This window comes from Lycium barbarum, chromosome 10, assembly GCF_019175385.1.
Source record: "Lycium barbarum isolate Lr01 chromosome 10, ASM1917538v2, whole genome shotgun sequence".
In the NCBI taxonomy this organism is placed as follows: domain Eukaryota; kingdom Viridiplantae; phylum Streptophyta; class Magnoliopsida; order Solanales; family Solanaceae; genus Lycium; species Lycium barbarum.
Window position 1 is genome coordinate 2,659,858 of NC_083346.1, and position 14,944 is coordinate 2,674,801.

A 14,944-nucleotide genomic window follows, 5' to 3' on the forward strand; every position below is an offset into this window, starting at 1 on the left:
AAGAATAAAACTAAAAAAGGGGTTAAACTGTAGAGTAAAAAATTATCACTCATCATAATATTGGATTTTTCCGTACTTGTCAGTTTTGCCTTAGTAGGATGAAAGTTTTGTTGTTTCTGTTAGGAATCATAGTTATTTGACGTTTAAATATTGTTAACACAAAAATCATACTCGAAATGTCTTGAAATTGATGGAAGAGGAAAAGTGAAATGTTAAATTTGCTTGTTGAAAAGAAACACACAAAAGAATAAGATCAAGAGTAGTAAACTTACATCGATCACATATGAAAATTGACGTGATCTGGAAAATTAAAGTTGTGACAATAGCCTTGTCAACTATTTGGGTGTGTGTATATGCAAAAAATTCAGAAAGTCAATACTGTATTTGCTTTGTAGCTGCACAAAAACCCTAATCGAAAATATATGGTGCGAAAAAGGTGATATATAACTTTTATGTCACTAATGGGCTGCTGGGAAAACTATTTAAGTGACAATTTTCCACCAAAATCAACAATTGAATAGATTAAAAAAGGACATTTAGGTACTTATTAAAGAACGCAACCTTTTAGTAACAATTGCTCATGGAAATATATGAAGTTCCCAATCAAAACGGATAAAAAGAACTTATACAGGAAATATTACACAAGGAAGTATTAGGTTAGATATGCTTCATTACACATTTGTACTTTATACAATCAAATTAAGAAAAAAATCACATGTATCTGGTTAAACTTTGACTATCCATCTTCTCAGCTTTAGATGATATCCAATCATCTTGACCTTGTCTAACAAATCACCATATATAGATCCAAATTGATTATGTGCAGAAACTTATACGTTATTCTTTTATGTATAGTTATTTATTTTAAAAATATTATTTTATAAAATCTCACACTACATGACTCGGCATACACTTGCAACGCACGTGCAATTTATGATTTGAAAATACAGACATGATCATACAATTCTTAATTTATGGGGAGATTTTACCGAAAATAAAGGTGAAATTTTTGGGGGAAATAACTCATATATACGGTTCAGGCATCTAGTTTCCCGTCGATGTAGCCCACTGTATCATCAGGGTATAGATAATGTATTTGTTTTGTATAGCTATATTTCCCACGCATCAAGTTTGCAACCGATGTAGCCCATTACATCACGGTGTATAGATAATGTATTTGTTCTGTATAGCTATATACAAATTACACTACATATGCTTTGTATATATACTGTATATGCTTTGTATAATCATGTATAAACAATGTATAACTATATATAACAATGTATCTGCACTATTTTTACAAGCTTTGGATATTGAGACTGCACAATAGGAAACAATTCATCCAAGAAAGAGTTACAAAATGAATAACTCGTGTGCTGACATTTTTCTTACGTTCCTTTATAGTTAGCGTCTTATACTGATGCCTGTTGTTAATACGTTTCTCATTTTAATTTGTGTTCTAGTTTTGGTTTTGTATGGGGAAACTGGAGAAAAATCTTATTCATTATACGGCAAATCCCAGACTCACCCAAGGCAATTCTCTTTCTGGCACATGGTTGTAATGGAAAAGCATCTAACTTTTGGATAGATCACCTAAGTGCCCACATTGCGCGGGTTTACCTAAAGAAAGGCTTATCATCCTTAATGCCTTAGCTAGGAGATGCTGGGAGGTTGAAGTTGTGAAACAAAAGCTTCAAAGCCTAGAAAAAGAAGGCAGCAAAAATGGTGAACTAAGGTTTTACCAAAAAAAAAAAAAAATGGTTAAATGGTAATTAAGGAGTAGTTCGGCCATATTTGGCAAAGTAGATGACCGAATGGACATTAGGCTTAGAGCCCGTCTGGATTAGCTGAAAAAAGGAAAGTTATTTTATAAATAAGCAGTTACGTGTTTGAATAAAAATGCTTAAAGGGTTTTAGAAGTAAGGGTAGTATTGAAATTAACAAAAAATATAAGGAATAAAAGGGTAAAGTTATTAGTCAAATCAAAATGACTTTTAAGCAAAAAAAAAAGTTGGGTTGAGCAACTTCTTGATTTTGGTTTATTTTAAACTATTTTCTACCAAACGGTCAAATAAGTTAAAAATAGCTATAAGCTAGTTTGACCAACTTATAAGCTAATCTAAACAGGCTTTATGAGTGAGATGCGAAAAGGACGAAATAAAACTTTTATGTCACTAATGAACTGTTGATTATCAAAAGAGAAAAAACTGATGGGCTGCTGGAGAAACTATTTAAATGGGACGTTGATTATGTGGGTATGAAACAGTTTATGGATGAGCCATTATAGCATTCAAGGCCTTCTGGCTCACTCTCCTCCAGTATTTGGGCATGCAAAACTTTTCTTAAACCAAAAAAAAAAAAAAAAAGGTTATACACATTTATAGTGTTAAAAAAAGTTATACTAGCTTCGTTCACTGTTACTTGTCACGTTTAGCTTTTAGAGTTAAACTATATGGTACTTATAATTTTTCCACTAAAGTCAAAAATTGAATAGCTTTTAGAGTCAAACTATATGGTAGTTATAATTTTTCCACTAAAGTCAAAAATTGAATAGATTAAAAAAGGACATTTAGTTACTTATTAAAGAACAACCTTTTAGTAACAATTGCTCATGAAAATACATGAAGCTGTCAATCAAAACAGATAAAAAGAACATACATCGAAAATATCACCTATAGGCTGTAAGGAAGTATTAGGTTAGATATGCTTCATTGCACGTTTGTTCTTCATACAATAAAAATTAACAAATATCACATGTATCTTATTAAACTTTGACTAACCATCTTCGTAGGTTTGGATGATATACAATCATCTTAACCTTGACTAACAAATCAACACATATTCATCCAAGCTGATCATTCGCAGAACTTATACTTTATTCTTTTATGTGTAATCATTTATTTAATTTTTTAAATAATATTATTTTATAAAATCTTACACTACATGATTCGGCTTACACGTGCAATTTATGATTTTAAAATACAGATATGATCATACAACTGTTACTTTACGAAGAAATTTTACTAAAACTAAAGGTGACATTTTTGTGGGGGAAGAATGATGATAAGTCAATCCTCGACTTTGTGATGTTAGAGTCTTAATTTATAAACTAGTGTAGTAGCTCGTGCTTCGTGCGGTACAACCATAACATTAATAAATAAGGGATATAATTGATATCATTATAAATTTACTCGAGATAGAATAGATTAATTTTTTTATGTATAGGCATACAATAATTAATATTATATCAAATAAAAGTTATGATATCTTTTATTAGAAGTAGACTTAGATGAACTGAGTTTTCATTAGCAGATCTTTTAAGAATAGATAAATGAAAAAGTATTACGCTTAAGTAATTTTATAAACATTTGCTTACTTAAAAACTATTTTAGACTTCAGATCTAGACTGATCAACTTTAACACTTTGGTGTAATTTATTTCTGACACTTACTTTTATATTTTTCTCTATTTTTCATTCCAAATTAATAACAACAATAAAAGAAGAATAAAAAGGAAAAATAAAATCGAAATCGAATAAATATAACCCAAATTCACTGAATTAAATCGTAAGAATCTCTTCTATATTTATTACTGTCCTTTTCTTTCTTTTTTCTATCTGTTTTTCAATTTTCCTTCTTAATTCCCTACATGCTCGTTTTCCAGAAAAATGTCAAATTCTTTTATGTGCAAGTGCTACCGTTATAAATTTCCTCGAGATAGAATAGAATAAATTTCTTACGCATATGCATACAATAGAATAGCTTATTTCAGCAAAATATAGGTACTATCAAAACAAAAGGCCTAAGTATAAATAAAATTATTTTAGTTGTTCAAAGAGTGATGAAGTTTTTCAAAAAAAGAATAACTACTACAAATTAAGGGGTAGAAACAAGCAGATTTTACCGCCTTTCATTTCTACAACTTCACATTTTGTCTACCTTCTCCGTTATTTTCTTTGTTGACTCCTATCTTTGGATGTTTAGAAAATAATTAAGAAAAGCAAAGATAGGGAATCCGATATCTTAAAGATAAAATTCTATACATAAATTACTGCAAAAGAATACAACAGATTAGGAATTTCTTTTGTAACTTTTTTGTGATTACAATATTACATCAACAACCTCAAGAACTGTCTTGTCTCTTCCGTCTTTCAAAATTTTTTTTACTCCTATAGTTGATTCTCCGCAAGACAACAAAGCTCCTTGAGGTCTTCGTCCTAAAAAGGGACAAACATAAGAAAAAAAAATTGGTACATGAGATTAATTTTGACAAAGGGTAGAAGAAATTGAAGCATATTTAATTAAATCGTATTTCATAGACTTTTGCTGGAGTAGTGAAACGAAAAAAAAATACAATAATGTAAAATCCGAAAAACATAAAAATTTAATTGACAGATCAATAATAAAACAAATCAAACTAATAATAAAAAGAAAACAACTATGTAAAAAGTTGTAGCAGAGAAAATAAATCTTAATAGTACTCCCTCAAATCGTTGGAAGAACAAAAGAACATAATAATACTCCATCATGCAATAATTTAATAGGATGAACAAACTGGAAGTGAAAGATTGTGGCAATCTTCTTCTTTCCAACTTAAATAGTAGACAACTTCTTATGCTCTATTCATTAAAAATTTTAAAAACGCTACAAATGGTCACTTTATTATAGAAAGCAAAAGAAAACAAACGGCTGATACGACTTAATTGGGGTAAAGTGGTCGATTGGATTGGACCTTATTAATGCAATAAAAATATGTGGACATTAAATATAGTAAATGTATGAAAACAATAAAAAACGAAAAAAATCAGAGAAAACAGATTTTGGGGGACGTGGAGTATTGGGTGGAGGTGTAATTAAGAGATTGTGGGATGTGATTTTTGGGAAGAAATTAAGTGAGACTAATTGAGAAGAAAATCACTCTATAATAGGAAGAAGAAAACAGCTATGTATAGAAGGAAGGAAGAACTTAAGGAAAAATAATTAATTGTCCTAATAATGAGGGGAGAGATGAATAAGGTATTTTTAATAGTTTTTTGCAGAATTTTTAGACCAAAAGAAAGGGAAAAATCTCAAAAAAACTAAGAAAAAAGATAAATATTAATTCTGGCCTAAGAAAGGTGTCACGCCACTCTTTTATTGCCCGGATTTATTATATATATAGATATAGATATAGATATTATAGGAATTATTTTACCAAACAAATTTGGTAAAATAATTCCTGTAATAATTTTAGAAAATTACTTTGACTTCTAAAAAAACACATACTTCGCTCTACTTAATATTCGAGGACTCCGGGTAATTAAAGCAACTTATGGGAGGTCAAATATTAGGTGTCAACAATAGCTCCCGCTACCAAAAAAAAAAAAGCTAGTCGAGTTATTAAAGGAACAAAAGATTATCATGTTGTATCAAAATGTAATGCTTACGCCAAATTTGTGAGTCGATATCATTGAGTAGTTGTGAACAACTGTAAGATACCATTTTTTGTTTTGTGTTACACATGGTTCAGTATTTAAGACAGCAAAGTTGGTCATGTGTATATGTGGACAGGAAAATTTATGTAGGAGAAATTTGTCTAAAGTTCACATTTCTACTTTCTCACAGGACCATTGAATGATCAGTGTATGGAAATGTGATGCTATCTCCCTAGTGTAATTTCTTCTTCTCTATCATTTGAAAAGTCTTGTGGAGAACAAGTTGAAAAACGACAGAATATACGAGTAAATCCATCAATATCTCGGAAATTTGTACGAAGCTATAGCTCGTCCAGTCTCAGGACACGTGCGCTGCACGTGTATCTCATACAAGAGTGTTTGAATTATTAGGGTACAAATCCGGAAAGTATATGCCATTTTTCTATCTTACATGTTCCTTTCGTAACTTTTAAAACCTTTTTTTTTTCTTTCAGACCTTTCGCTTTTCCTTTTTACTTCAACCAATTTATTGAATTCCATTACAACAACAACAACAACAAGCCCAGTATAATCCCACCATGTGGGTGGTATCAGAGCTAAGTTTCGATCCATTGAGGATGTTTTTTTAACTATGATCCAACGTGGTTGGGTAGTTGCGTAGCCAATTTGTACAAGAAGTGTTTAGTATTATAATTAACTAGTGAATTTGTCCGTGCTTCGCGCAGTTTTAAAAGACCTCATTTTATATACAAAATATTTTTAAACATATTAAAAGTATTTGAAAAATTCTTAAAATACTAATTCATATATATTATACTTCAAATTTTAATGTATTCTATTATTAACGCTTTCTCATTTAATATGCCATGAACAATTGCACATTATTTTCTAATTACTAACAGAAGAGAAAAATAAAGAAATTTCTCACCGAAACTATTACCGAGACACGATTAATAATGAAAATGTACTATCTTTAGATGCATGAAAATCCGAGTTCAAGATTGCCTGCAAAAGTCAAAACATGAAGATTACCAATCAAGCAAACTGATCCCTTTTTGTTGTCAAAATATTGTACGCAACAAAATGTACACAACAACAAAAAAACAAAAAAAAAAACACTTAAGTCTTAAAATTCTCTCTTTTTTCCGATCAAAACATGTGCTAATACAAACAATGAATCCATTCAATAGATTTGGAAGAGGATATTCAATAGCCTTATCTAGCTGATCTTCGTTTTTTCTTCCACTTTCCTGAAAAAACCAAAAGCCTCAAAGTGGGTAGATTACAATTAAACTGTACTCCCTCCATTCCAAAATAACTGTCCTTTTAGATTTTTTATTTTGTTCCAAAGTATGTGACGCTTTAGGATTTCAAGAAGAAATTAATCCTATTATTTCAAACTTACCCTTATTTATAATCAAGAATCATTGAATAACTTTTCTTTTTCTAAGCATTAATTAGGTGTAAATTGGTAAAAACACTCCTAATTTTCTAGGAGTGAACAATTTCTTAAGGGGTGTGTGCATGAGCTAAAAGAGACACTTATTTTGAAATGGAAGGAGTATTAAGTAGACTATTATATGAGCCATTAAAGTGAAATTATTTAGAGAATTAATGATGGAACTTTTGGGCTTCCAAAACTACTCCTCTCATGCACGTTGTCCATGTTAATTATAACTTATAACTGCTGCTAGTATTAATTCCCTTTGCTTTTAATTCTCTGACATTTAACTTATGTCATAATAGTTGGTACAGATGAGTAGCAGAAATTAATCAAAACTATAATAAAAAAAAGAGAAAAATGCCAAAAAAAGGAGAAAAAAGATAAATGCAAATGCTGGTCATAGAGAGGTGTCACATCACCTTATCTATGCTTAGCTTTATAATATATACTGATATTGATGATTGATGTATTATGCCAACCGAGCAACTAAAGCGACTGAAATGAACATATACTAGGAATATCGTCTATATAGAAGTATTAGATGAGATACGTTCAGTCACATGCTGTACCTCATTTCATAGATATATGAAAAATCATATTCCTAATATAGATATATGAAAATTTTATTGTCCATCTTTGTAGGTTTTTACGATATTCAATCATTTTGACATGACAAAGAATTTATTGTACGATGATCCACGTTGATAGACCCTGAACATTATTCTTTCATGTATAATTATTTAGTTATTTTTTTAATAGTATTGATATTATTTTGCACTAACATGTACTACATGACTCGGCATACACGTGCTGAGAAACTATTAAAATAAACATAAGCTTTTTTTTCTCTAGATTTAGAACATCAAATCAGTGACTTTACTAGTATTAAAATTTGCAAACTCTAAAGAGCGGATATAATTGCAGCATAACAGTAATGATTTTTATTTTTTCTTAAAATGGCAGTAAATATCAAATACCTTTTATGAATGCTTCAGCTGTAGGGCACTATTTGGACTCTTCAAGTCTTCAATATGAGTTTCAACTCTTTAGAGGGAGAGAGGAATTAGGAAAGTGGATTTATAGTTGGGAAAAGGGCCTGATTTACCCTTCTACTTTAAAAAAAAGTTCATATTTACCCCTCGTTATACTATCAGGCCATTTATACCCCTACCGTTACAATAGTTGAAATATTTGCCCCTATTTTTAACGGAGGGGTAAATATGAACCTTTTCCAAAGTAGAGGGGTAAATCATGCCCTAAAAAATAAAACACCCTAAAGTTTCCAAACAAAACTTACTTCGGGTACATTTTCAACCCCTAAAATGACTATCCGAACGTCTACATATCCTTGATGTATTGAGCCTACATTATTGTACGTAGAAAAAATATCAGGTTCTATATAAAATATTAACGTTTCGGAATCTTGACACACCACTAATCATTGGTCAAAGTATGAATAAAAAACTAAATTTTTTCAAACAAAACTTAACTTCGGGCACCTTTTCAACCCCTAAAATGACGATCCGAACGTCTACGAATCCTTGATGTATTGAGCCTACATTATTGTATGCAGAAAAAAATATCAGGTTCTATATAAAATATTAACGTTTCGGAGCCTTGGCACACGACTAATTATTAGTCAAAGTATGGAAAATAACACTAAGTGTTGCAAAAAATAAAATTGGCCAATTTTTGTTTACTGTTTATATAACGCAGTAAAATACTGTGTTATAGGAGCACCAATTTTTTTTTCTATAACGCAGTAAAATACTGCATTATAGCACTTAACGGGTCTGTCTCCGTTAGTGCTATAGCGCAGTAAAATACTGCGCTATAGGTACTTTAGTAACTTTTTTTTTGTTGGAGTATTTTGGTTCAAACTGTTTTTTTTTTAGGCATTTTGGTTCCGGACTCACCAGTTTCGTTTGAAAAAACTTAGTGTTATTTTTCATACTTTGACCAATGATTAGTCGTGTGGCAAGATTCCGAAACGTCAATATTTTATATAGAACCTGATATTTTTTCTGCGTACAATAATGTAGGCTCAATACATCAAGGATTCGTGGACGTTCGGATCGTCATTTTAGGGGTTGAAAAGGTGCCCGAAGTAAGTTTTGTTTGAAAAAATTTAGTTTTTTATTCATACTTTGACCAATGATTAATGGTGTGTCAAGATTCTGAAACGTCAATATTTTATATAGAACCTGATATTTTTTCTGCGTACAATAATGTAGGCTCAATACATCAAGGATATGTAGACGTTCGGATAATCATTTTAGGGGTTGAAAAGGTACCCGAAGTAAGTTTTGTTTGGAAACTTTAGGGTGTTTTATTTTTTAGGGCCTGATTTACCCCTCTACTTTGGAAAAGGTTCATATTTACCCCTCCGTTAAAAATAGGGGCAAATATTTCAACTATTGTAACGGTAGGAGTATAAATAGCCTGATAGTATAACAATGGGTAAATATGAACTTTTTTTAAAGTAGAGGGGTAAATCAGGCCCTTCTCCCTTTATAGTTTTATTGAAAAGCAGGGAAAGAGTAAATGAAAAACATCACACTTTAACTGCAGGTCTTGGGATTGAGCAGTCGGTATGAAAAAATCATATTAAGAAAGCATTTTCATTGAATGTATCTTATCTTACGTAGCACGAAATCAAATTAATCGAATCCCAATGCAAATACTGAATACTAGGTGAGAAATAAGTTTTTTTTTTTAAAGGGAAACCAAGGTAGGGTGAAAAAAATTGGTACGAAGTATTTATAATTATACGTAGTGCAAATATGAATTAATCAAGTTAGAAAACATGAAATTTCAAATAATTAACAAGGAGCGAAAAGGTATGACATTGTAACTTGTAAGATTTGAATTAATAATCTTCGGGTTATTTACTTGGTTTGTTTTAAAAACAATAGAACTCCTGTAAGATTATCTTTAGAAGGGTAACTTTGATAATTGTTATCTGGATATTAGATATTATAATTTTCAGGTTGTTAATTTCATGTTGAATGTCGGTGTCGTATTAAATAATACTAGTAAGATTCATGTATAAAGTTATATTGGGTATTAACTATACAAAAACTGAAATGATCACTGCTCAACCCTTAAACTATAAAAGAAAAAAGTCATACTCGAAATGTTTAACAACTTGAATTTGATGGAAGAGGAATGAGAAATGTTAAATTTGTTTGTTGAAAAGAAATGCAAAAGAGAATAAGATCAAGAGTAGTAAACTTACATAGACCACAGATGCAAATTGACGCAAATTTTGTGATTTAGAGCAGATATATCTCTCGTTAAAAAAGTGATGTATATATACCATTACCGTTACATAAATGGTGCACCTATACCCTTTTTCCTTAACGTAATTTATTTTAAAATTAAAAAACTTACATGTGTTGTAATTGATTGACTTGTATTAATTACCCATTCTCATGGACGTAAAAATCAGGGTCCGTGGCATTTTGCACCCTTAATGTGTGCTCTTTTTTTCAACTTGCACCCTATCCTATTTTTTTTTATGATTTAAACCCCAATCTCTTTATTTCCTTGCAAAACAATAAATTCACCCTTTTTATAAATTTACCATGAGGGCAAAATAGGAATACAAATAATATATCTTTTTTTCCTTCAATTTATTTATTTTATTAGAACTGCAACAACAATAAATTTTATTTTCAAAGCTCTTTTTTATTTTTTTATTTTAAGTGATATTTCTCTATCAATAGTTGCTAAACATTTGGAGTTCTTATTGTTACAAATTTGTCGCTTTTCCTTTATAATTTAATTACTACTAATTTATAAAGGAAAAACGACAAACTTGTAACAATAAGAACTTCAAATGTTTAGCAACTATTGATAGAGAAATATCACTTAAAATAAAAAAATAAAAAAAAGAGCTTTGAAAATAAAATTTATTGTTGTTGCAGTTCTAATAAAATAAATAAATTGAAGGAAAAAAAGATATATTATTTGTATTCCTATTTTGCCCTCATGAAAAATTTATAAAAAGGGTGAATTTATTGTTTTGCAAGGAAATAAAGAGATTGGGGTTTAAATCATAAAAAAAAATAGGATAGGGTGCAAGTTGAAAAAAAGAGCACACATTAAGGGTGCAAAATGCCACGGACTCTAAAAATCATCAAGAAATACAAAGAAGTTTTTTCTCCCTCTTTAAATCTTCCGTTAAAAAAAAATTAGTTTTATCACTTTCTCGCAATAATACTAAATCGTTTTCAACCCATCTAAATCTAATCCCCTCATTTGTCGTACGTCTATCACACACATCACACTAGAACAAAAGCCATGAGAGCTATAGAAAATGAAGTTTATACCCATGCAAATATTAAGAAAACAGTGAACATGAACAATGTAACTTCGGGTCGGAAACAGAAAGCTCCATAAAATAGGAGATTACATGAATAATTTATCATACAATATTAAGTTACTTTGAAAAAAAAAAAAAGTTACATATGTGCTGACTGGTAGACAAACTATAATATTCATACCAGCACTAAATCTCAAATCTCCATGTCTCTACCTTAGCATAGCTTCAAGCTGTGCATATACATGGAATTGACCAGGTAGAGAATCAACACACTGCAACCCACAACAAAATATTGAAACAAACCACCACAATATCTATCATTCCATAAATCCAGCACTAAATGTAAAAATCCCTAACATGTAATGATAATGTTATGGCAAACAAACTAATCAAAACATCCATCCAGAAATGCTCATGTTCCCAACATATATTCACTTGTCTCTTTATCTTATTACAGAAACTCAGCAAAGGCAAAACATGCTGTTATACTACTACATCGACAAAGATCATGATTTTTTTACTACTTCTGCTTTAGGTGACGCACGCCAATATTTTGATAGCTCAGTGAATGCATCTGGTCTTATTCTTGTTACAATAGCTTCATCTGGAAGCCATGTATCAATTAGAATTCTCACCAATACTGGGGACTTGGCTAACAAAAGCTTGACAAGCTGCATCTCAGGCATTGTTCCTTCAAAGCGTTCTATCTTAACTTCCCTGAGGTGATTAAATTTCACATCTGAGAAATGTTCGAGTTCAAGGGATTCTACAATACCATTATCCTCTTCAATGGCAACCTAAGAAAGATAACAAGAAGTCAACTCTCAGATCATTGAGGATCTTAGAAGTATGACAAAAAAATCACTAAATAAGAGAGAAAGAAAGAGTCAAAGCACTAAGAACCTGTATTTCGAGATACTCTAAATATGGGAAGCTTCTTATCAAGCAAAGAACACATGAGAGCTCATATGATTCCCCCAGAATAAGAAAAGGCAGGTAAAAACACTTGACACAGTTAACATCAAAGGGAAGCCTTGTTGGTACTTCGTCTTCATCTGGTTCGCCAGGCTCTAACTGAAAAAGATAGCAAAATTCAAGATGAGTCTGCCCACAAGAAGTTCCATCTGTTAAAGTGCATAACAATGAAGTAGTGAAGCATTATCTACCTCAGGAAAACTGAAGTGCAAGAGGAGTCCCTCGAGAGCAGTACAAGACTCAAAAAACTTTGCAAAACCAAAATAGTCTGCCTCCATAGAAGAACTGCGATCACAGTGCAGACATGCTTTTGCCAGAAGAGAGACATTCGTGAGACAGATAGAACCTATACAGCCTATGAAATCAAAGGATCTCAGATTGGGGGCATTAATTTCTATTATATTTGAAACTTCTGAGATTTCCAGCACCAACTTCTCAAGCAATGGACAATGAGATATTAAACTCCCGAGTAATTCAGAAGAGATTGTGACATTACGTAGTTCCAGGCTAATTAACCTATCAAATCCTTGAAAGGCCGATGGAGGATGTATTAAGCAGTTATTAAGAGTTAGATGCCTCAGCTGCAAACATGTAAAAAGTGAGGAAGGCAAGTTGTACAGTTTACCCCCTGGAAGCCGAAGAACAAGCTGTTGAATGTCATTCCTAGACAGGAAATATATGAAGTTGTCAATCTTAGGACAGCTTTTCAGAGAAGCAATGTCGAGGGTGAACTTAGTAATGGGTCCTTCATGAAGGGTCAAAAGCTGGTAGATAATCTTTGTAAATTTAACTGTAGGGTATAGCTTATCCTTTTTTGTTTCCCAAAGAGATGTATCAATCGTCAATTCTGTAATTCTACACCAGTGATACCTCCATTTCTTTGATAAGATGCTTGTCCTCACAGCTTCTTCACAAGGCAAACGCATTAGAATGACATCGATTACGTTATTAGGAAGGTTGCTAAGGAAGTCAGGAGGTAAACTTCGGCAATGCTTTCTTCCCTCAGTAGGCATCACATAACACTGATCACTAAGAATCTGTAGAAAATAAGCAACAATACAAAGTAAGGAATCTCCAAACTATATGGACAGAACTGACAAAATCTCCAAACTATCTGAACAGAGCCGCTATTCACATGGCCAAATTAACACAAGAATGAAAGGATCACTTATAAAAATAATCACCAAGAACCCGTAGAAAATAAACAACAATACGAAATGAGATATCTCCAAACTATCTAGACAGAACAGCTATTCACATTGTCAAATCAACATAAGGCATAAAGTTGCATTCTAGTTGAAATTAAATCAGTCAACATCTCCTCTTTTTTCTTTTGACAGGTAGTGAGTAATAATTTTTTTTTTTTTTTGGGAACTGATAACTAAAGAAATAGTAGTGAGTAACTTTTCTTATAATACCAGCATAAAGGAAATGGCGACCAAAATTACAACCAAAATGTGCCAACATCACAAGTTGTGTAATGAGATAAGAAAGTCAACAACGGCGTTACTATCATTTACATCAAAGGGAGCAGCGTTGCACCAAAGACTAAGCAAAAATATACAATTGTTCTTGATATTAAGTATTGAATGCATGAACTGTCTCCTCTTAATATCTATGCTATATGGATATTTAATTTTCCTTCAGATACCCATGTAGAACGGGTATGATAACGGGCATGGATATTTCGTGCAGATTCTTCAAAATATATGAAAAATTAGAAGGAAAAAAGAACTTTGACATACCCATAGAGTATTTGTAACATAGCTATCCATTAATATCATTTTTACAGCAAAAACACCTTCCATCAATACTTCATACTTCACAAAATACATTTGTGGATTGAAGGGAAAAAATCCAAAGAATAGAAACCAGAATCACATTATCAGTTTGCTTCTTCTAAGCTTATCAACCATCATGGCTACAATAAGGAGGAAAAATAATTTCCAAGATTTGGTCATTCTTAACTTATAAAATAAGCATAAGAAGCTGTTCACCAGATTTATTTATTTTTGGCAAGTAACTGTCACATTTTATTTACCAAGTGTTCCGTACAAAGCAAGTAAATTCAGAAGTCTGAGCTTTAGCAGCCTCATCCTTCAAGCCTATTACATCAGTTCTCCCTAACCAGTATGCTAGTCTAAACCAAGGATAAAATTTTAAACTAGACAGTTTCCTACTTAGTCTACCTTTGACACTTCCCCTACAAAGAACCTCATCCTTCAAGTCTATTACATCAGTTCTCCCTAACCAGTATGCTAGTCTAAACTAAGGATAAAATTTTAAACTAGCCAGTTCCCTACTTAGTCTACCTTTGACACTTCCCCTACAAAGAACCTCTTGTACAACCAGCTTGACAATAATATCTTCACTTTTCTGTTCAACATATTTTGCTTAAATTGAACATCAAATTAGTAGTGTTAACAACAACAACAACATACCCAGTGTGGTCCCACAAGAGGGGTCTGGGGAGGGTAAGATGTATGCAGACCTTACCCCTATCTTTATGAGGTATAGAGAGGCTGTTTCCGATAGACCCTCGGATCGAAAGAAAAGACAGTGATGTGACAACAAATATCAAGATAAAAAGCATGGTATCAAGAGAAATATGGCAACAAAAATAGCATAACAAAAAGCAAATGAGGTAACAGATGGTAATACACATTGAAGAAACAAAACTACAGGACTACTGCCTAATTAGAAGTGTTATGAGTATTAATATTTGAGTAATTAATATTAATTAATTACTCAAAGATTAGGGTAGTAGTCAGTCAAGTATGCTTGT

The 14,944-nt window shown here is 31.6% G+C and overlaps 1 protein-coding gene across 1 annotated transcript; it reads right to left on the bottom strand.

The window, feature by feature from the left end:
• Positions 1–11,527: 11,527 nt before the first annotated feature.
• On the bottom strand, positions 11,528–13,654 carry LOC132614370 (F-box/FBD/LRR-repeat protein At1g13570-like). Its single transcript, XM_060328812.1, has 3 exons — positions 12,351–13,654; positions 12,088–12,258; positions 11,528–11,981 (listed from the first exon to the last, which is right to left on the bottom strand). The coding sequence occupies exons 1-3, from the start codon at positions 13,170–13,172 to the stop codon at positions 11,691–11,693; spliced, it is 1,284 nt and encodes a 427-aa protein (XP_060184795.1). The 5' UTR covers positions 13,173–13,654; the 3' UTR covers positions 11,528–11,690.
• Positions 13,655–14,944: the final 1,290 nt, after the last annotated feature.

Coding starts and splice junctions, on each gene's coding strand:
- LOC132614370 (XM_060328812.1), bottom strand. CDS start 13,172: ATGCCTACTGAGGGAAGAAAGCATTGCCGAAGTTTACCTCCTGACTTC. Junction 12,259..12,350: donor TGCACTTCAGTTTTCCTGAG/GTAGATAATGCT, acceptor TATCTTTTTCAG/TTAGAGCCTGGCGAACCAGA. Junction 11,982..12,087: donor TAGAGTATCTCGAAATACAG/GTTCTTAGTGCT, acceptor TATCTTTCTTAG/GTTGCCATTGAAGAGGATAA.